Source organism: Pecten maximus, chromosome 2 (assembly GCF_902652985.1).
Source record: "Pecten maximus chromosome 2, xPecMax1.1, whole genome shotgun sequence".
NCBI lineage: Eukaryota > Metazoa > Mollusca > Bivalvia > Pectinida > Pectinidae > Pecten > Pecten maximus.
In genome coordinates this window covers 38087982-38111485 of record NC_047016.1, presented here as the reverse complement: position 1 = coordinate 38111485, position 23504 = coordinate 38087982, and the positions used below count along the sequence as shown (strand labels likewise).

Genomic DNA, 23504 nt, shown 5'->3' with positions numbered 1-23504 from the left:
AAACAAAATATCATTTCATACAATTGTGTATTCACTCAAACAGTCATCAGTAACCTGAAACCCCAACACAAACACACTCTAAAAGACACTTCAGACAGTAAGACAGTGTTATAAATTTAAGACCAGTTGATAGGTATATAGTTTCAGAAAAAAAGTATCTCAATCACTTGGAGAAGTATGTTTCACCAGAGGTGACCGTCTCTTTAATGGGTGGGCTTAGCAATGAGCGTGGACAAAACACAGATATTATACAAAACCAAATATGTTAATTTCATATTTTGTTACTGTGCTTCGACACTGTGAGAATTAAATAGTGTATAACATTGGAAACTTTAAATTTTATAATACAGCATATAAAATAAAGCACTATTAATTATTAGAATTAATAATTATTTTCAACATTATCTGTACAATGTAGAACTAACGAGATTTGACTCATGTAGCATGTCTAAGTGTTAACACAACCCATGTTATGATGTTATTGTTGTTCAGTAAAATTACAAATAAATATTAATTCATTGTCCTGATTTAAGCCGACCCTCTGCCATCGAATTAGAGGCTAAATATTGATCCACTTGGTATAAACACCTTAGTTAAACATTGTGCTGCCTGGCACCATTATCTATTGTCATAATCATTAAAAAGCTTTGCAAGCAAACATCATATAACGCCTCTATTCAAGCTTTGCATAAACTGTGACAACCAGCTGGGTCACATATATGTATTTATATATAACAGCTATAAATACCATGTCAAGACAGTTCAATGTCAATGTTTACATTTCCCACATTGTTTGATATAGATTCTAATTTTATTTAAAGTCATTTGGATGAAGAACTGACACCATTTGGCTACAATTATGACTTCACAACGGCCCCATGATGAATGTCTTTCGCAAAGACCACACAATGGATGTCTTTCATGACGGATGTCCTTCATGATGGATGTCCTTCATGTTGGACGTACGATGGATGTCCTTCATGTTGGACGTACGATGGATGTCCTTCATGTTGGACGTACGATGGATGTCCTTCATGTTGGACGTACGATGGATGTCCTTCATGTTGGACGTACGATGGATGTCCTTCATGTTGGACGTACGATGAATGTCCTTCATGTTGGACGTACGATGGATGTCCTTCATGTTGGACGTACGATGGATGTCCTTCATGATGGACGTACGATGGATGTCCTTCATGTTGGACGTACGATGGATGTCCTTCATGTTGGACGTACGATGGATGTCCTTCATGTTGGACGTACGATGGATGTCCTTCATGTTGGACGTACGATGGATGTCCTTCATGTTGGACGTACGATGGATGTCCTTCATGTTGGACGTACGATGGATGTCCTTCATGTTGGACGTACGATGGATGTCCTTCATGTTGGACGTACGATGGATGTCCTTCATGTTGGACGTACGATGGATGTCCTTCAATGTTGATATTGTCACCTTGACCTGGTAACATAGTGTATCACACTTCTAGAATGTTGATATTGTCACCTTGCCATGGTAACATAGTGTATCACACTTCTAGAATGTTGATATTGTCACCTTGCCATGGTAACATAGTGTATCACACTTCTAGAATGTTGATATTGTCACCTTGCCATGGTAACATAGTGTATCACACTTCTAGAATGTTGATATTGTCACCTTGCCATGGTGACATAGTGGATCACACTTCCAGAATGTTGATATTGTCACTTTACCATGGTAACATAGTGTATCACACAGAGAGATTGAGCTGCACAGAATAAAGTTGAACATGCCAGTGCCCAATTATGAGTCCAATGAAGTCCATCTTTATATGGCATGCTAACCTCAGAAAAACCAACACAATAATAAACTGTCACATATACACTTAGTTTATAAATTATAGGCCAATACATCCCCAGTGTTAACACTATCTTTCATGTTAACACATACACCTTTTGTTTACCCATTTTTACATCCAAATAATCACAGCTTGGTATTCTAGTTTGTCAATATGATGGAGGAATAAACTTTGTCGTTTGACCTGCACCAGTTGGTGGGCGGCTACCAAACCACGATTTCTTCCACTCCAGAGTTTCACGAATAAGTTTTTGTTCCTCATGAGTAAATCGGAGCAACACAGAAACAGCTCGTATCAAGTGGAGAGCCTGAAAAACAGGAAAATTGGTCAAACTGATGAACATATTGTCATTTATGATACAGAGAGGATACCTACTATGACTTATGATATTAATTAAATGAGTTCATATGATATTGATATACCACAAGCATTTAGGTGATTAAATTATTGAACGTTAGGGGTCTTTTTCCCAATCAGTTTTTATCTAAATTATTGAACAAATTTCATAAATGCAACAACACACAGTAACAAGTGTTAGTTCTGTTTATCATATAACTCATGTTGGTGAGAATATAAGTGAAGCTGTCTTATTAATTTCTTCATAAGACATTCAAATTTTGACTCCAACAGTGTTTTCTACTGAGACAATCATGCGACGTCCTATATTAATTGTAATGTGATAACCGTATTACAAACGGAACATGCCAGTTTTGTGAGAAAATAGTGCTTAAAATCAGTACACCACCTCAAACATTTTATCAGGCATGTAGTTAGACAAGTTATGTTCTTGTTGTATTGGAGATATTCTATGACATCTACATTAGCCTAAAAAATGCTTGAATGTTCAAGCTTAGATTTTAAAATCCAATTGCAAACCTAACCTTTTACTGTTTGCAAATTAAAATGATCTAATTCTCTACTAACATAAAACGTCATGCTTACCTCAGATTCTCTACTTAACATGAACTTTAGCACCACGTGTTTGAGGTATTGAAAATTCACTTCATTGTCCAGTGACGTGTCGCCCCCTGGCATGTGTAAATTTGGACTGTGTACTTCTAGGAGCCTATTGGGGCTCAGCCCTCCTCCATTGTAAACATAATCCCGGGGAGGAGAGGGTCTACTTGGTGGGGTTAATCTCTGAGAGATAGCACTTTGATCTGAAGCACCCCTCACAACGATAGGCTCGTCGTTGGGTAAGGCCTGTACTTTCAATTCTCTTTGTAAAGTCTTTTTTAAATCAGCTAACCTCTGCTCCTGTTTTTTCAAGGCCTGTAAATATTGTATAAATATCAATGTTACTTTAGAAAACATGCATTATCTAGAGAAAGATTAACCATTCTGTCTGTTTATCAGTACACTGACTTGGTGTGTCTGAGCCACATGAAAGCCCCTGATGGTAACAAAAGAAAAGTTTTAATCTTTATTAGTGTTATTGGCTTTGTTAAGAGGTGTCGTTATTACTTTTCAGAACACGTCCAGTATTCGTAGAACAAGGATGATTGTCTAAGTCACTTACCAGCTGGCCTGATTCTTCATTTTGTCACTTAGAAGTTGCAACTTAGATATTGCCATAACAGTGCTCCCTCGATAAAAAGATTCTACAATTTTGGTGTCCTTTTTCCGATTTTTGTTTTTAATTCCCACTGCAGTTAGTCAAGGCTCGCCCATTTTGGTCTAACTGTTTTTGTAAAATTTTAATTAAATTTTTAGAAATTTTGATATTTTTCAGAACTTGACCTGCATTGTTTTCATTATATACATATGTACAATTACATGTACACAGTGTATATGCCAAATAAGAATTCCTTATCCAGCAAAGAGTAAATGAGTGGAAACGAAAATATGATGGAATGATGGCCAAGGGTAACACTACCAAAGTGTATAGGGCTGGGGCTTACAGTCCACAATTTACCTTGTTTTTGTCCGCTAGCTGCTCCTCCAGACTCGTGACCGTCTGCTGAAGTGTGGACATTGTACTGCTGTCTTCCACCGACTTTGACCTTTGAACCTCTAATTCCTTGACCTGACCTTCATACTGTTGTAGCCTCTCATTCATCTGTTCAGCCTGTGACTGCTTGTCCTTCACTTCCTGTTGAAGGGCTTCAATAAGGTTCTCCTTGTCTCTCACCTCCCCACTGAGTTGTTGTTCCTCCGAAGATTTCCTCACCTCCATACACTTGAGTTGTTGTGAAAGCTCAGCATTTCTCACCATTAGCTCATCTTTTTCTAAAAACATAAAATTGAAACAGATCACATGATGATTTTGTGTTAAATGATTGTTTGAAATAATATCTGGCAAGCCAGATGAGAGGATGAGGAATATATTTGCGACTAATGTGAAACCTCAAAAGAGACACAAATCATTTTATCATTATCTCCCCAGCTAACATTGACTGTTTCCCTGGAAAATTTTCATGTCAAAGTGAGAACTAGTTTGCGGGTATTACCGATAAATTCCGTACAACAATGCTTTTGTTTGTTTTTGTTTAACGTCCTATTAATAGCCAGGGTCATTTAAGGACGTGCTAGGTTTTGGAGGTGGAGGAAAGGCGGAGTACCAGGAGAAAAACCACCGGTCTACGGTCAGTACCTGGCAACTGCCCCACGTAGGTTTCGAACTCACAACCCAGAGGTGGAGGGCTAGTGATAAAGTGCCGGGACACCTTAACCACTCTGCCACCGCAGCCCCACATGACAATGCCCTGTAAAATTCTCCAGCACAGACTTCTATACATTAGTATATACATGTATAATCATTCTCTGGGTAATTGTTTTCATTCTGTATTTAATGACCAGGAAAATAACAAAATTAACCCACTACCCACACCCTATTGCAAATTATACAGTAAGGCCATACCAATTTAATTTATTGTTCGTCGGATTTACCACTCCTGTTTTATCAAAATCAAAATTTTAATTTTAAACAAATTTACCGCTCCTATTTTTTCGTCAACGAAAAATGACGAATCCGGAAAAAATTCTCACGATTTCAAAATTTAGAAAGCGCCTTTCTGGATCAATTGAACGTTTGAAACGAAGGTCACAGTACAGTAACTGAAGCGCTTTTTTAACAGTGATGTGAACTGTCAAAGACAATGAAAGCACGAGGGTTTACCTGAAGAAAAGTTGTGTCAACATGGGTATTTTTGTTGTATCAGTAACGACAGAACGCGGCCGCCACAATGTACTACAACATACAGCTATGGAGGTGGACGACGCTTCATCATTTGAACATTTATTTAACAAGGTAAACGAAACACACACTCTCTCGTCGAGATACGTATATCGAGCAGTTGACTCCCGTCTGCAGACAGCATCGTTGTGTCATCGCTTACGATGACATTATCTTTGTGTCAAGAGTTGGGCATGAGATTTGTGGAGTTTTTAGTTAAGCCTGAAAGCATGATATTTAGAAGTTCATTTGCATTTCATAATTATGTTAGTGTTTTGTCTGTTTTGTCAGGGACATATATATTATACGTCCCTGGTTTTGTATTTTTGGTATTTAAATTATTCTTGTATCTATCAGTATCTTTACTATCTTATAGGCTCTAATCATTCCAATTCAATCTGTTCCTTATTTTTATATGACAGTCCATGAAAGATTGAATTTTAATGTGATTATTGGTGACAAGAGGTTTGTTTTGCATTCCAAATTATCAGTAGGTTAATTTCCATGTTTCCTGTATGTAATTTTGTTGAATAAGTATTAGGTTCTAGTCATTTTATTGAAATCATTTGTTTTTATGTGCCAATCAAGTATTAGGTTCTAGTCAATTTATTGAAATCATTTGTAACTTTATGTGCCAATCAAGTATTAGGTTCTAGTCATTTTATTGAAATCATTTGTTTTTATGTGCCAATCAAGTATTAGGTTCTAGTCATTTTATTGAAATCATTTGTAACTTAATGTGCCAATCAAGGAAAGTATTTTACCCGTATATAATTTTGGATCTTGTTTACAGAAGTGTACTAGCAGTGCATAATTTTGATTAATACAATACTGTTGATTTTGTTTTAACAATGTGTTTGTTGATTATTTTGAAATAGCGATAACCTTGGTCTGTTTCATCAAAACATCTTTCATATCACTAGACTTCAGGATTTGGTTGATAGAGACACCATACCGGTACATAGAATTTATTATTGTTATACATATGCATTCTTAATGAATGATAGAGTTTATCGTTGAAATGATTTGCTCATGCAGGTAAATTTGAAATTAATAATATATGGTTGCAAAAAGGCTGCTCCATATTGTTGTGGCTTTATCTTTTAATTTCAATGGATAGTTCTATTTAAAACGCTATTAAACAGTGCCTTTCTCTCTTGTGTAGCTCTATACACTATCTCAGTGCTGTGCAAGTCATTACTTTACAACATTTAACCAGTTAAAAAGTGTTTAACACATGTTTTCACATTATTTACACAGTCAAAGACATTTACTGATATTGAGACCTCTGAAATAATTTGCTCGCTCCAAATTTTCATGATTTCAAAATTATTTTAAAAACAAAAAAAATTCGCTCGCTCGCTTCAATTTTGAAATCTCGAAATCCGAAGAACAATTTATTAAATTGGTATGGCCTAACATGTGATCCCAATTTCAAGGATATAGCAATGGTAACTATTATATGTTTATCTGAAGTGTAGATTATCACTGTAAAAAAGAGTCAAGATAAATCCAGAGGGTGATGGAACTTTGACCAGCATACAGAATATGGATTAGCTTCCGACCTTCCATTTGACAAAACATGACACTTGTAATACAAAAATAGCATACTGGGCAGTTAGCATTTGTTTTCAACTGTTCGTTATCAAACAACTATTTACAGCTTATTTATCAACACTACCCTATTAGCCCAGGGATACCTGATAAACCATATTCCATGAGGCCCTTACTTTACGCCTTTTTCAGAAGTCTGACTCTGTGAGACAATTATTTCATACAAACCTTTTTCAGAAGCTTTTAACTTTGCCTTTTGTTCTTTGAAAACATCTGTATTTTGCTTCACAGACAGCACTTGTTCTTCTAATGATGTCACCTGTCCAGGAAAATATTAAACAATGTACATGCTTCATGTCATTATGTGTTATAATGGACCAATGGTGTTATGGTTTGTTGTGTAATAGGCTGATGGTGTTACATTTGTTGTGGTGTAATGGGCCAATGGTGTAATGAGTTATTTTATTGTGTATTAGGCCAGTGGTGTTTTTGTGTTGTGTAATGGACCAATGAAATTTCAGAATCTGTAACACTTCATGTTTGGGTCTTTCAAAATACAGAAGTTATATATAAATTACATATTACAAAACTTATTTCAATAATTATCAATTAGAGTATATTATTATATATAATAGTTCAGATAAAGTACTTACCTAAGCTTCAAGTTCCGTATTTACATGTCTGTAGATAAGTTATTATATAGAGTTTATAATGGTACAGATAAAGTACTTACCTTAGTTTAAAGTTGTCTGTACATCAATTATTATATAGAGTTTATAATGGTACAGATAAAGTACTTACCTAAGCTTCAAGTTCCGTATTTACATGTCTGTAGATAAGTTATTATATAGAGTTTATAATGGTACAGATAAAGTACTTACCTTAGTTTAAAGTTGTCTGTACATCAATTATTATATAGAGTTTATAATGGTACAGATAAAGTACTTACCTTAGCTTCAAGCTCTGTTTTACATGTCTGTAGATCTGTCATATCCTTGTGTAGTTTTGCTATTTCTTCCACCTTCTCCAAATTCTCATTCTACAATGACAACAATATCCAGGTCAACAATGACAGAAGGAACACTGATAATGCCACAATACAAGTTCAACAGCTCTGTGCCGATGTGGCTCTGTCAGTCTATAAAACAGCTCTGTGCTCATGTGGCACTGTCAGTCTATAAAACAGTGCCGATGTGGCACTGTCAGTCTATAAAACAGCTCTGTGCTGATGTGGCACTGTCAGTCTATAAAACAGCTCTGTGCTGATGTGGCACCGTCAGTCTATAAAACAGCTCTCCACTGATGTGGCACCGTCAGTCTACAAAACAGCTCTCCACTGATGTGGCACTGTCAGTCTATAAAACAGCTCTGTGCTGATGTGGCTCTGTCAGTCTATAAAACAGCTCTGTGCTGATAAGGCACTGTCAGTCTATAAAACAGCTCTCCACTGATGTGGCACCGTCAGTCTATAAAACAGCTCTCCACTGATGTGGCACCGTCAGTCTACAAAACAGCTCTCCACTGATGTGGCACTGTCAGTCTATAAAACAGCTCTGTGCTGATGTGGCTCTGTCAGTCTATAAAACAGCTTTGCTGATGAGGCACTGTCAGTCTATAAAACAGCTCTGTGCTGATGTGGCTCTGTCAGTCTATAAAACAGTGCCGATGTGGCACTGTCAGTCTATAAAACAGCTCTGTGCTGATGTGGCTCTGTCAGTCTATAAAACAGCTCTGTGCTGATGTGGCTCTGTCAGTCTATAAAACAGCTCTGTGCTGATGTGGCTCTGTCAGTCTATAAAACAGCTCTGTGCTGATGTGGCTCTGTCAGTCTATAAAACAGTGCTGATGCGGCACTGTCTGTCTATAAAACAGCTCTGTGCTGATGTGGCTCTGTCAGTCTATAAAACAGCTCTGTGCTGATGTGGCACTGTCAGTCTATAAAACAGCTCTGCTGATGAGGCACTGTCAGTCTATAAAACAGCTCTGTGCTGATGTGGCTTTGTCAGTCTATAAAACAGCTCTGTGCTGATGTGGCTGTCAGTCTATAAAACAGCTCTGTGCTGATGTGGCTCTGTCAGTGTATGAAACAGTGCTGATGTGGCATTTTCAGTCTATTTCTATCATTTGAATGATAACAATATAATCATAAGCTCCCAGTATTTGTGACTTATCAGACCTCATTAATCATCCTGTCCTCGACACAAATCAGAACTTACCATTAACTTGTTTTTGTCCTGCTCCACCTCCTCCACAAGTCTCTCTAACCGTACAGCATTGTCTAGATAACCCTGCTGTTGACTCTCTAACTGAGTCTAAAACAAATACAATAAAGGGGTTATGTACTACACTGTACCTAAATATAAGATTTGTCAACATCTTAAGTGTATATTTTGCATACATGAAGAAGTTTGAAGGTTTTATTGTGATTTAGATATTAACCCAAAGAAGAAACCAGCCATGGCTCAGATAATAACCTAAAGCTACGTCATGGTTTTATGGTCAAAGAAAAACCCAAATTGACATTATGTCAACATAAAATCAATAAATTCAGATAAATGTCATTATTAACACATTTGAACAAACATTTTTCTCGACTTACCATATTTTGCTGAGCCAAACTCTTTTCATGCGTTTTCGCTTCCTCCAGGGACTGAATTTGTGATTCAAGGGAGGTCATCTTGGCAATCAGCTGGGTCTCCATGTCTAATTTCTCCATGTGTGACTTTGTTATTTCAGCTTGTAAATTGTGTTTCTGAATTAAAAAAAAAATTCAGTTCAGTATACACTTGTTGTTATTTTAAATTTGCTTCCAAAAGATACATACAAATTTACATACAGCAAGTTTGAACATAGGTGAAAGAGCAAGGAGGATTATGTTCTGGGACAGGTATGTAATTATTCATTCTAAGTATTTTAAGAGGAAGACTTTCAATTCTTCAGTATTAATCACATGATCTGAACATTTTTTTTCCTTTTCTCATTCCTTATTCATCATTTACCTGTTCTTCAAAGAGAGAATCTTTCTTGTTTGCCAGTTGCCAATTTTCTTCTGCCCTGTTTTCTGCATCATCAACCTTTGATTGCAAATCTGTGATCTGTCAGAATAATGGAGATGAATCAAAATGCCACACAGGAAAACACTACACATTATGATTAAGTGTAAACTTTATTTGTTTTATGACAATTGCGAAACTTAACAATATAACTTAATAATATATTAATCATGCTTGTTGGTCTGGATGGAAGCCTGCAAGGGATCTTACTGTGGGAGGAAACAGGAGTACCCAGGAAAACACACGTGGTCGGGCAAGTGACCCCATACCTTTTCACCTCCAAGGGAATGGAACCCTGGCTGCCTAGGTGAAAGGAAAGTTACCACTGTGCCACCCGACCACCTATGTCATGATTATAAAGTCTAACCAAAGTTTACACAACCCACAGAATGCCATACCATTATCCTTACTAATTCTCATCAAGATTTTGAATGACATTTACAAACCAACATGTATGTTAATACACTAATACTGGTGATGTAAAGAGTCTATGTATTTCCTACAGATCTTGAAGTTATATGATATCATTATTGTCCCAGATATGCTTCCTGATCACAAGTAGATACCAAATGACTAGACCAAATCAAAGTACTGAAAGTACTGTAGGAGGCGTTAGTCAGATGTAAAAGGAGATATTTGAAATAAAGCAAGAATACAAATTAAACTGATATCAACATGACTAAACATTTCCACTTAAGTGTGTCAAACCAACCGGACATAATGGTTTTCACAGTCCTGATGAATGTAATGGTTTAGACTGTTCCGATATACATAATGGTTTTAACCATCTTAAAGTTTCAAACCTACTTCTAAAAGTAGTTAAACATTTCTTATTTCAATCAAACCTTTACTTAAGAAGTCAAACATTTTAAATTTTTTCAAATCAACTTCTACTTAGGTACATGTCATTAACATTCATACTTTAAACCATCTTTTATATTTAAGTAGTTCAAAATTTGCATTTATGTGTTTAAAACAAACTTATATTTTATAGGCATGGGTATTAGAAATGTCGAAACAATATGATATGCATTTCGATAAGTTATAACAATACACGATATGTATTGAAAATACAGGGAGTGTCTGCTACTTTTTTTGTTGAAAGTGTGCAATGTCTTTCAATATCTTGTAAACAAAATTGTTTATTCCTTTCTATTTTGATCTTAGAATAATATCAAAATTAGATTGACGGCTTTTAAAAGTTATTACACTTTTTTTTCAACAAAGACCTCATTTGTTAAGGACAATTATTTTAAAATTAGATATCAATTCCATCTATTTTAATAGATCCAATGTCAATATTAACAATAAACTGTGATTTGTGATTTGTTGCTTTTTAATTTACCACCAAGATGTAGATAATAGCCTAGTAGCTATAGGTACTGTATATAAATATACAGCGTTTTACATGCAAAATATTGAAGAAAACTTTCATATTTGATATCAATTCAATATGATTGTATAAGTCCCTTGGGGTGGGGAAAGAACCCTGGGCCTATTTTTACATCAGGATTGTGTTCATCTCTTGGTCAATTTGGCTTAATTGACATAAATAACTTCTTCTCTGAAACTAAGCAATCGATATAGCTCATACTTGACTGGTAGCATCATTTTGGGTAGGGATTCAAAATTGTAAAAATGGTGGGGTTGACCCCTGGGGGGGGGGGGGGGGGGGGGGCAGGGTCAAAAGGGGTCAATTGGTTTCTCTGAAACTAAGTTATTGATATAACTCACATTGGTGTGGTAGCAATCCCTATGGGGTTGTACCCAAAGTCAATTTCATTTCATGGATTAATTGCACAATTTGGTATAAAACCTACATTTGCATGGTAGCATGGTTATGGGGTGGGTATTCAAAATTGTACGAATGTTGGGGTTAACCTCCCGGGGGCTGAAGGATGGGACCAAAATAGGTCAATTTCGCTCAATTGACATTTTTAGAATAACAATAAACCAATGTACATGTACCCATATAAAATGCTTATGATATATTGACATAGAAATACCAGCGACAAATTAACTTAAGCATCATTCTTGTTTCATATCTCATAAAACCAGGTGAGCGATACAGGCCCTCTGGGCCTCTTGTTTTATCTGTGAAACCATTCAGATCCCAACTCAATAATCTTGCTGGACACCCCTTTTGAGCCAACAATTGAATTGCAATTTATGGATAATTTTTAATTTTGGCAAGAAAACATTCTTTAAAGGGCATGTCTGCATCATTTTTAATAATTTGCCCTTGAAACTTCGCACACACCTTCATAAGAGCCGGTTCTTTAAAATGTGAATGAAGGTCATGGTCAGAGAGATAAACTCAATATTTGTAGCCAGTCACACATGTTACATGTATCTGTTTGCCAAATATCCAGCCTTCATGTGTATGTGCAGTTTTGGGTCATTTTTTCATTTTGGTAGGAATTTCTTTTTAAAAGTGCCATATCTGCGTCATTTTGATTATTTGACCTTGATACATTGCACACACCTTTAAAAGGGCCGATTCTTTAAAATGTGACCCAAATTAATAATTTTGAAAGAACTTTGAATTTGTTTCATCATTTGACCCCCGTGACCTTGAATGAAGGTCAAGGTCAAATATAAGTATAACATTTGTAGCCAGCCATACGTTATCGATGCGCCAAACATCAAGCCTTCATGTGTATATAGATAAAAGAGCAGAAACCTTTATTCTGCAATTTTGGATTATTTTTTAATTTTGGCTGGAGAAAATAGCTATATGATTCTTTTCCAAGTGCCATATCTTTCTGCCTTATTTTTATCTGATGACAATAAAATATGCACATTCTGTTTCAGTGGACTATGTTCTTTCATATGAAATGAAAAAAATAATCAATTTGAGATTTTTATTTTTGACATTCGAACCCATAACAAGTCGTTGGCCTTGACATTCTCTGACAATATGTCATTGAGAAAAGTTTGCCCCAACCACGTGCTAACCAATTTCCAATGAAAATGAAACAAATTATGCTAAAATATGTGTGATGAGTTTCCTATATAAACTATAGTAAAATGTATCCTCTCCCCAGGGAGAATGCGACACATAGGGGGCCATGAAATTAACAATTTTGATAAAACAGCTTAAGAACCTTTTGTACACCATTCTGCGATATCTTGGTCTTAAGAAGAAGACCGACGCATGACGACAGATCAAATTATAATGGTGTATATTATGAGCTGAATGTCAAAGGATTGTAAACTCTGTACAAATTGTATTATATTATCAGGCAGTCAGCCTAAATGTATGTTTCATATCTACCATATTAGAAGTTTGAGGTTTTGTACGATATATATATACTTAATTTTTACACATACATTAAATGAGTTAGCTACTTTCATAAATTAAGATGTTTTTTCTAGAGTTTACTAGGCCGGATGAAATATGATCATGAGCAATCAGTATGGTCAATATGAGATTTGATAAAATGCCTCTCGTAGGTCAACCACTCATGATCACTCAACTTCTTTTTGTAGGAGTCAATATTATATGTACGAGAATTAAACTCTCGCGATGTCTGTTGCACATAAGTACAAAGAAATACATTATCACTTAAGCCGAAAAAATTCACACTTAAGTAGCAATAACACATAATAGTCGAAAACCCAATATATGTTATCAGTGATAAGAAACAGTACTTATAAGCATTTTTGGCAATTTATCCTGAAACAGCTATAGCCTTCCATATTTGACATCCCACAGATTGTTGCTTGTATATATATATAGTTTTAAAGGTCAACATTGGAAAAAACCTAAATGGTTATACATAAATTCATAATAAATAGAATTATTGACAAACAAGTTTCATTTATTTTCACACTTTCTGGAGACCAATAAGGAGATTGATGATTATTTTAAGGGATATGTTCGCGACATGAAAATCAAACATTTTTAATTAAATTTCAAAAGCAAATATAGATTTATTTTGAAAGTTATGAGGAATATTGATATTTGAGAAAGTCTTATATTATATGGATTTGATATCGATTGCCAATAGATATACATGTATTTATCATTTTACATGAAAACAACAAAAAGTTATATTACATGAAAACAACAAAAAGTTGTACTAATAGGTTAAATGCAATTGGTATACATTTTGTTAATCTACAATTACTTTGTATTGTTTAAATATTCTATGTAATACAAACATTTCACAGCTTGGTGCATACAAATGTATATATATATTACATGAAAACATTTGAAAAGGTTGAATCGTGAGCTGAATAATATATAAATAAGACAAGCTGGTTCAATAATAATTTAGCATTTTCATATATATTACGAGCGCGAGTAGCTACTGCAGTAAACCTTATCACAGAAATCCAAATTCTGTATATTGTCTCTGTCGGGGAAAGTACAGCACAAATGACCACCACGACAGATATGTGCGAGTTTTCTTAGTTTAAAAAAATAAACGATCGAATTCCATCACGCCATCACGTAGGTCTACCGATTCATGGATTTGAAACACAGGGACTTCGATCAGTTATCGCAGTAATCCGAAGGGTTCTGGGGTTGATATCGCCTTAAAGCTGATTAAAGTTTGCATATAGTATATAGCTGAGCAAGATCGTCAGAAAATTCGGACTATAATCGCAGTAGATATTGTGATTTTGTGGTCTGGCCAGGCTTGAACAACTTATCGTAAACAGTTTCGTCCTAAATAAACAAACACTTATTTCAGTGAGTCAACAAACAGATTTAAACTTTATAAGCAACTTGCCTTTAATTCATGTTGATAGATATTAATTTCTAGCGACAAACATCATTTTGATGCTTCGTGTGAAGCCCGTGTCCACGTGCTTCCATTTTGACAGAGTGCTCGCTCACGTAAACAGACGGAACACGTGATCGCTAAATATCGGACTAAATCTCATAAAATCTTGTGAACAAACTACCAAGTTGTAAACAAAAGAAATGTTGTTAGCCAAAACCTGGAGGGTATTATGAAAATCAGGAATTTGTTTGCGCTTGGTTGTTATGCCATCCTTATTTCTAGTAGTTAAACAAGTGTCCTTCTGTAAGGTAACGTCAGAATCTCGCAGTTATCTCCCTTCAAACAGTATTTTCAATATAGATTTGCAAAAATCGATGCAGGTGTAGATATTTACAAGACATTATTCTTATTGTTTATTCAAAATAATTCCTGAAATGTTCAAAACATTATCAGCATAGTTAATACATTTCTGTGCACATCTACTTTGAATGACGGACTACAATGACGTGCCTCATACTTGGAACTAATTATAAGCGAATCATTACCCCTAGTTACAGAAATTACCACCAGAGGTCTCAAATTCCGGGCTTCCGCCGAAGAGAAATTTATACTGAATATACCTTTTTTCATGTAATAGCACTTTATTTGTAGTCTTGATAGTTTTCATAAATGTATATATAGTTCAACTACATCATATATGTACCGAAAGAAACTACAAAATGAACTGTGAAAGGAAACATAACGAAAATGAAAGTGAGAGATTGTGACGTCACAACTCGTAGGTGATTGTAATATGGCAGGCGTAAACGCCTCCATAAAAATTACCTGTGACTTCAATTGCTGTCTTGAGGATTCAGAAGATTTCTGACTGCGTGCCATTTCTTCATTGTCTTCCACAATCTTTTTATTTAAATGTGTGATCTGAAAAAAAAATGGTTGGTTACACATTATAATATACAACATACCACAGCTGTATTTGATCCAGTTATTGAAAAATAAATGATACCATACTCGCGGTTCCAGTTTGTAATTTCACTGTATTCATGACCATTAAATTAGTATGAAAATACTTGTAGATGCAATATACACAAGAATGTCAAAATGTGTTCTATTTCCGTTTATTGCACAATTTTGAAAAAGCAGTGTTGTGTGAAATTTAAAATCTGAAAATAGTACAAACTGACAACAGTAAAATATTAGCCTTACACAAGAGTAGATAAGAAGCTAGCCATACCTGCTCCTCCAGGTGGGAAATTTTATTACTCCATGTCGTTTTTATCTCAGACAACTGCTGGTGTGACTCCTCCAACTTTCTCTCAAGGTTGTCTCTCTAAATACAAAGGTCAAGGTCATTACTCTCAACATAAATGTCAAGGTCATTTCATTCAACACAAATGTCAAGGTTGTATGTTTAGGGAGTGAAATAGATAATAAACTATGCATACCACATTGAAAATAACAGAATTTCTTAAAATGATACTTTACACTATTACCACCCTCCAAAAGTTACATACTTTACACAATTACCGCTCACCTTAATTCTGAACTTCTGTTTTTATATTTGAAAATTTAAGTGAATTAATAATGAAATGCCAAATGAAATTCTACAGTACTCTGCCTCTATATTAGGTATGTACCTCTTGGTCTTATTAAAGTGATCGTTTGTTAGACAACACTTACTATTATATATCTATTTGGTTAGTGGTAATTAGATAATGTGGGTGTCATTTTATGCATTTTGTGACAAGCATTGTATAGGCTATCAACAATGTAGCATCTTTAAACTAGAAAATGTCTGTAAGAAATAAATGCCATCACTACCACTTTACACCCCGAAACACAGTTTGTTGAGGATCGTATAAGCAGTTCCTGAGATTAGCTAGTTACATTGCATCGGGACGGGATGGCATGGGTAACACTTTATGCCCCACCCCCCCTCCCCCCATTTCATGGCAAGGACATGAAAATACATTTTTCATTTATAAGACATATTAATATTTAGATTATTCCTGTAAATAATCACCTCTGCCAGGACAGCCTGTACCCTCTCATCTCCACCTAAACTTTGATCTTGTACTCTCTGCTCCAGCATCTTCACTCGGTCCTGAAGCTGTGAGACATGGTCATCCTTCTCCTCCAGTAGCTGTGTAGTCTGTACAAACAATGTATTAGTTATACACTAGATCTCAAGGTTTCTAAACATAATCAAATATTCTTCATCATATGATTATAAAACAAAAGTGGGAAACATGTAATCAAACCTGTCTATAAAGACAAAGATTCCAAGATGGTCTTTATTATAGACATGTGGTTTTTACAGAGAGGAAATTGTGATTGACAGTTACTGTTTTATACAGAAGATCGTAGAAGACATCTGACAGAGGATATTTTCTCTTACCCTGGACAGGGATATCCGCAGTTTTACCGCGGTGAGAATTTCTTATCTCACCATAGGGAAAAGACAAGCTACACATACTCTTTTCACACTCTCAACAATTGTATTTTGTCACGTCAACAATACCATGATGTCACGGAAACAGTACAATGATGTCACGTTGACAATTCAATCACGTCACGTCAACATTTCCTTGCAATGATGTAACATTAATATTAGAAACATAAGAGGGTAAACAGGGTAAGAGAAAAATACCGTAATCATTCACCCCCATGGAAGTGAGACAGGGGAATCTCAACCCTCGGGGTAAGATGATTAAGTTGCCAAACACTCAACAAGCCTCGTGTTTGGCAACTTGAGACTCTTCCCTCGGTTGAGATTCCCCTGTCTAACCCCCAAGGGCGTGAAAGATTCTATTAATCTATCACAGGTGCAATTACAGTTGATCACCAGCTCCAGATATTTCATTTATCACACAAAGGGCTTTGATAATCAGTTGATACCAAATCCTAATTATGCATCCTCAATCCTCCAGTGGTTACAATCACTAACTAGTCATATGCCTTTGATTTTGCCATGACATATTCCATGTGTGTAGAGAGTGACAGTAATTGTAACCATTCTGTTTAGATATATATATACATTTTTATACCTTATTTTTGTGTTGGTCAAAGTTGTGTCGCAATGTCTCACTTCCATTTTCCAGTTCGGCTTTGGCATTCTCAACAGATTTCAACTGAGTAGAAAGCTAAAATAAATTGAAATATTCATATAATTAGTATGTAGTTAATGTGTATGCATAACTGAAAATTAACACATGTGTAGCAACATTATAATTATGGGCCTTTTTACATAAACAAGTCTCTTATATGTCCATAACACCCATCTTTAACAAGTCTCTTGTATATAATTCTGTAACCATCAAATAAAACAAGATAGCTTGGATTATCATAACCTTATTCTGTCACAATTACTGGTCAATACAAACCTGGGATAGCTCTGTGTTCAGTCTTTCTATAGCCTTCTCACATGCTTCTTTCTCACCGGACAGACTGGCCACCAACTTGGAATGTGCCTGTGCCTCCTCCTCTAACTGACCGCTGTCCAGTATAAATAATACTGGTGGTGAGTATAGCATTAATCAAACTGCTGTCATTTTCTAGCAAATCATGAACCTTGCATATCTTAAATATGTCCATTCAACTTCATTGTGTGTAAGACTTAACCCTAAAAATTCATACGTTTTTGCTCTAAACTGTAAAACCATGAAATCTGAACCAAATAGGAGATACTCTTATAATGTGCTAACCTGCATGTATCTAGAAGTCAGTTCCTTTGCCACAGATCAAAAAAGAATCAAACGGAGCAAAGCGCTCCTGTTTTGCAATAACAGGTATTGAAAATCAAGATCATGCTAAGTCTATTAAAAATCCCATTTATATTTTCCCCAGTAATCATAGAAACATGAGGCTCAGTAGAAACATACCATTGAAGCCTTTGGTCATCCAGCTGACTTCGGAGTGTTGAAACTTCCTGTTCATATTTTACCACCTTCTGTTCTGCTTGGTCCAATTTGGTAGATTTATTCTCCAATTCTTGTTTCAATTGTGACACTTCTTCTTGCGTGTTAAGCAGCTGTAAATTGGTAAAGAAGAACAGAAACATTTAACAATAGAGATACACAGAATTTGTAACCAAGAATGAAGTCCTTCTTTATTAAAAATAGTACTGCATTAAACTTCATCACAGTTAAAATGTTCTAGCCCCAAACATGTAACAAATTTGAAAGAATAGATAACTAAAAATTATTTTCGCAATTTAATTCATACCTACCATCATTTTTAGGCCCACAAAAACATTCACGCTAAAAATCAGGACAATAGTATCTGCCTGAAATGTAGATCACTGAAGAAACTGGCCACAAAACTTTAATGGATTGGTTATGGACAGACAGACAGAGACATCTACCATGATCTACCCATCAAAATTTAATGGTCTACTAACCATATGTTTGACCTTGGCCAGTTCCTGGGTGGTGAGTCCCTGAAACTCATCATTCTCCTCTTCTCGTTTGAAGAATTTCTGTTTGTAATCTCCCACTTGTTGTAATCTCTGTAAAACTTCCTCTTTCTCCTACAAACAATTATACTTATATTAAATAATGAACCATGAAAAGTTCCCAACAATATGAACTCAAAGTTTAAATACACACTTGATTATTACTGTAACAAACTTTACCTAACGTAAAGTGGCATACAATCTGGTTTAACGCACCTGTATATACATATATACAGTCAAATATGTCTATAAAGTCACTCAGGGGAACAAAAGAAATTTACTTCACTGTAGAGAATACAATGTTGTGTATTAACTTCCATTTGTTTTCATGGCTGCTTTGGAAAAACAAATATAAATACAACAAATACAATCGTAAGCATTATAACTGTTATATTAATGTTGCATTAAGACTAACAATAAAAGTTTGTACCCACGAACAATTCCAAAGCTCAAAATTAAACCATGAAAAAAAAAAAATTCACACGTACATTTCATGTCATAAAGTTTAGAATTTGATAGAAGTTCTTGTTTCTGTTATAAACAGGTGTCATTATAGACAGGTTTTTGTTATATATAGATGGCCTTTATAGACATGTTTTTGTCATATACAGATGGCCTTTATAGACAGGTTTTGTTATATATAGATGGCCTTTTTAGACAGGTTTTGTAACAAGTAGACTGTCATTATAAAGATGTTTTTGTTATTAACAAGTGGTCATAGACAGTTATGTCATAAACGGTATCTACACTTTTTTTTCCAGGGTATGGAAATGTTTGGTTCTCTATGGATAAACATCTGTATAGTTTATGCTGTATATGGTAAAGGAGATGTACAAAATGTGTCATGACATCTTTCCTAAAGTTTCTGATCACTAATTACCTCATCCTTCTTCTGTAGGGCCAGAGTAAACCCTTCGGACATTTTGGCCTGCTTACATTGAAACTGCTCTTGGAGTTCTTGAACTTTCTGTGCAGAATCTGAAAATAATTTTCTTTTGAAAGTAACCATTTCTAGTCAATACACTGGCATGTGAAGGTATCATATCTATCACTCATAAGTATAGATAATAATAAGAGTTTAAACCAGTGTTTCATCCTAAAATTTCTCATAAAAGATATTGAATTATCAAAATATTGAGGATTACAAAGTTGTGTTACATCAAAGGTATAACCAGGCAAGGCTGATGATATATTCTGAGGGAGAGAGAATTGAGTTTGTTCTGACAATTAATTACTGAACTAGAGCTGTTAAAATTTCCCTAGCGACCCATTTATACTCACCATCTTCTTGTTTCTTCAATGTCTGCTCAAGCTTTTCTGTGGTCTTGTTCTTCTCTTTGATTATTGCAGCATATTCTGTAAACACATTAATGGATTGGTGATATAATCGCTGACAGACCTAGGAAACAAACCATGTAAACTTACCATGGTCAGGAGAAAATTGATAGGCCTGGCCTGGTGAGAAGAGGAAATTAATGGACCATGGTCAGAAGAAGAAATTAATGTACATGGTCAGAAGAGGAAATTAATGAACCATAGTTGGAAGAGGAAATTAATGGACATAGTCAGAAGAAAAGTTTATGGATCTGGCCTGGTGAGATAAATTGACATGGTCAGAAGAGAAAATTAATGTACATTGTCAGAAGAGGAAATTAATGGATATGGCCGGGTCAGAAGAGAAAATTAATGGACATAGTCAGAAGAGAAAATTAATAGAACATGGTCAATGGAGAAAATTAATAGCACATGGTCAGAAAAAATTATCAAAAAGGGATCATTATAACTGTCAGAAGAAAATAAATTGTACCTAGGACAATGATTCAACATAAACAAAACAAAAATATTTGTAAAGGTCAACTCAACCTTAATTTAAGTACTTTTAATAGTAGCATGATATTTGGCATCAATTACAATATATAACATTCTTCTGAGTTTGATTTTGGCCTCAATTTTACCATTTTAACATCTTAGGTTTTTGTCCCCATTTGATTTTTTATTTCATATCTAGGATAGTAGCCTTAACCGAAACATTCCATACCTTTGATTGTAGCCTCATACTTTTTACACTGTTCTGTTCGCTTTGACAAGGAAGCTGCAAGCTCCTCTTGTGTCCCTGGGATCTGCCCACAAAACAGAAGAGATATTCCTGAGGTATTGTCAAATCTTTCCAGTTTCACTATGATTCAAGTGAAGAAATATTTTAGTAGAATAAATATTAATATTAATACTTTAAGGTCAAGTATACATATGAAGTCAAATAAAGAAATACTTTTTAAAGCACATGCATTAAATTCTGACAGAAGTACTCCAAAATCTCTCACCTCATTGGCTGATTTTGAGTTTACTGCACTGCCATGTCCTCCGGTATAAGTAGCTGCAGAATCAGACTCGTAACCATGGCGATCCCTGCTTAAGGGACTTGATACTTGGGTACCTATATAATGTATTACATTTGTATTGAAAATTAAGTTGAGTAGTCTGGAATATTACCCTAACAACATATCAATGACTACAAATACTGGAAATTAAGTGATTCAATTGCAAGTTCTTGTTTCAGAAAGTGCTCAATTGGAAATAATCAAGAGATATCATTGCTTTGTGAAATTGCAAAATACACCTTTATATAACTGGTTTGTCAACAGACATTTATACCTAATTTGTAAATCAACAGACATACCTATTTTTTATGTCAGCATACATAAGAGACATTTTTACTTACCTGGTTTGGTAAGGGACATTTTTACTTACCTGGTGTGTTAAGAGACATTTTACTTACTTAGTTTGTTAAGGGACATCTTTACTTACCTGGTTTGTTAAGAGACATTTTACTTACTTAGTTTGTTAAGGGACATTTTTACTTACTTAGTTTGTTAAGGGACATTTTTACTTACTTAGTTTGTTAAGGGACATCTTTACTTACCTGGTTTGTTACTTACCTGGTGTGTTAAGAGACATTTTACTTACTTAGTTTGTTAAGGGACATCTTTACGAACCTGGTTTGTTTAGGGACATCTTTAAAAATTTACTTACCTGGTTTGTTAAGGGACATCTTTACTTACCTGGTTTGTTAAGGGACATCTTTACTTACCTGGTCTGTTAAGGGACATTTTTACTTACTAAGTTTGTTAAGGGACATCTTTACTTACCTGGTTTTGTTGACGTCTGATGAGTAGGGACAGGTGATCCAGGAAGACTTCGCTCACTGTCGCTTACATTTTCTCCTTGTTGTTCAAGCTTCTTCTTTAGATTCTTGAACATTCTACAATAAAATGTACATTTGTAAAACTGTGTCTACATGTCTAGCTAGAAATCAATACTTATGGAGACAAGTTTTACATATATGTTATTGTGCAGTTATGCTAAAATTATTTATTTTTATTCATACAGAACTTAGAGAGTGGAGTAATGCATACATGATCATGGTTAATACATGTTTGTGATTTTTTACCAGAAGGCAAGATATAAGACAAAATTGTCACTTACATGGGAAAACGAAAAATGTGTTAAGATTTGTAGATCTGTTTGTATGTTGCAGATACACAAATTTCTGATGTCTGTGTCACATAGTATAAATACCTGTGTGTGGGTGTCTGTCATGACAATGTTTATCTGAATGTGGGTGTCTGTCATGACAATATTTACCTGTATGTGGGTGTCTGTCATGACAATGTTTACCTGTTTGTGGGTGTCTGTCATGACAATGTTTACCTGTTTGTGGGTGTCTGTTATATGACAATGTTTACCTGTTGTATGTGGATGTCTGTCATGACAATGTTTACCTGTATGTGGGTATTTGTCATGACAATGTTTACCTGTATGTGGGTATGTCATGACAATGTTTACCTGTATGTGGGTGTCTGTCATGACAATGTTTACCTGTATGTGGGTGTCTGTCATGACAATGTTTACCTGTATGTGGATGTCTGTCATAACAATGTTTACCTGTATGTGGGTATCTGTAATGACCATGTTTACCTGTATGTGGGTATGTCATGACAATGTTTACCTGTATGTGGGTGTCTGTCATGACAATGTTTACCTGTATGTGGTCGTCTATCATGACAATGTTTACCTGTACATGGGCTGTATTTGTTTGCCTTGAGGTTGCATGTTGAATTAGTTACTGCTTCAGCTGTGATGTGTTCTGTATAGTATGTACTGTGTATGTAGGTGTCTTAGTTCGAAAATTCAATGAACTGCTTCTGTCAAAGTTATTCTGCAAAAAGTGATACAATATCGATATGTAAGAGTATTTTGCATCATTGTAAGGGGGGGGGGGGGGGGGGGGCATGTGTATTCTCGATTAATTTTCTATATATATGTATTGACTGATAGCTATCCATACAATATTTTAAGTAATATAAATAGACATTAAAGTTGTATAGGCTACATCAGACATATGATCACGTGCACACTTACATAAACAAGGCCTTATGGACGAAATGACGTTGAAACGGCCCGGGGAGGTGGATTTGATGGAATGTAGGTATCTAGTAGACAAGAAACCAATCGCATTCCCCTATCAACGCAGATAAATCTAACGATTTGAATTATGTACCATTAAACTTTACTCACCTAAGAAATTCACATCGACATCTACAGGTCCCATAAAATAGTACAAGTCTATGCCAACATGGCAAAACTGCAAAACGGGAGTCGGTGTCTGTCAATCTACCTTTAACTTCCGGTTCC

General features: G+C 35.2%; 1 protein-coding gene across 1 annotated transcript; it reads right to left on the bottom strand.

Annotated features, from left to right (window-relative positions):
* Window positions 1–1445: 1445 nt before the first annotated feature.
* On the bottom strand, window positions 1446–23493 carry LOC117322000 (golgin subfamily A member 1-like). Its single transcript, XM_033876694.1, has 21 exons — window positions 23388–23493; window positions 21959–22071; window positions 21134–21246; window positions 20851–20932; window positions 20094–20168; window positions 19693–19790; window positions 18759–18887; window positions 18241–18389; window positions 17743–17854; window positions 17407–17502; window positions 16383–16511; window positions 15594–15689; window positions 15185–15280; window positions 9570–9665; window positions 9170–9322; window positions 8787–8882; window positions 7520–7609; window positions 6799–6889; window positions 3757–4070; window positions 2784–3113; window positions 1446–2148 (listed from the first exon to the last, which is right to left on the bottom strand). The coding sequence occupies exons 2-21, from the start codon at window positions 22068–22070 to the stop codon at window positions 1990–1992; spliced, it is 2616 nt and encodes an 871-aa protein (XP_033732585.1). The 5' UTR covers window position 22071; window positions 23388–23493; the 3' UTR covers window positions 1446–1989.
* Between the last annotated feature and the right edge of the window lie 11 nt (window positions 23494–23504).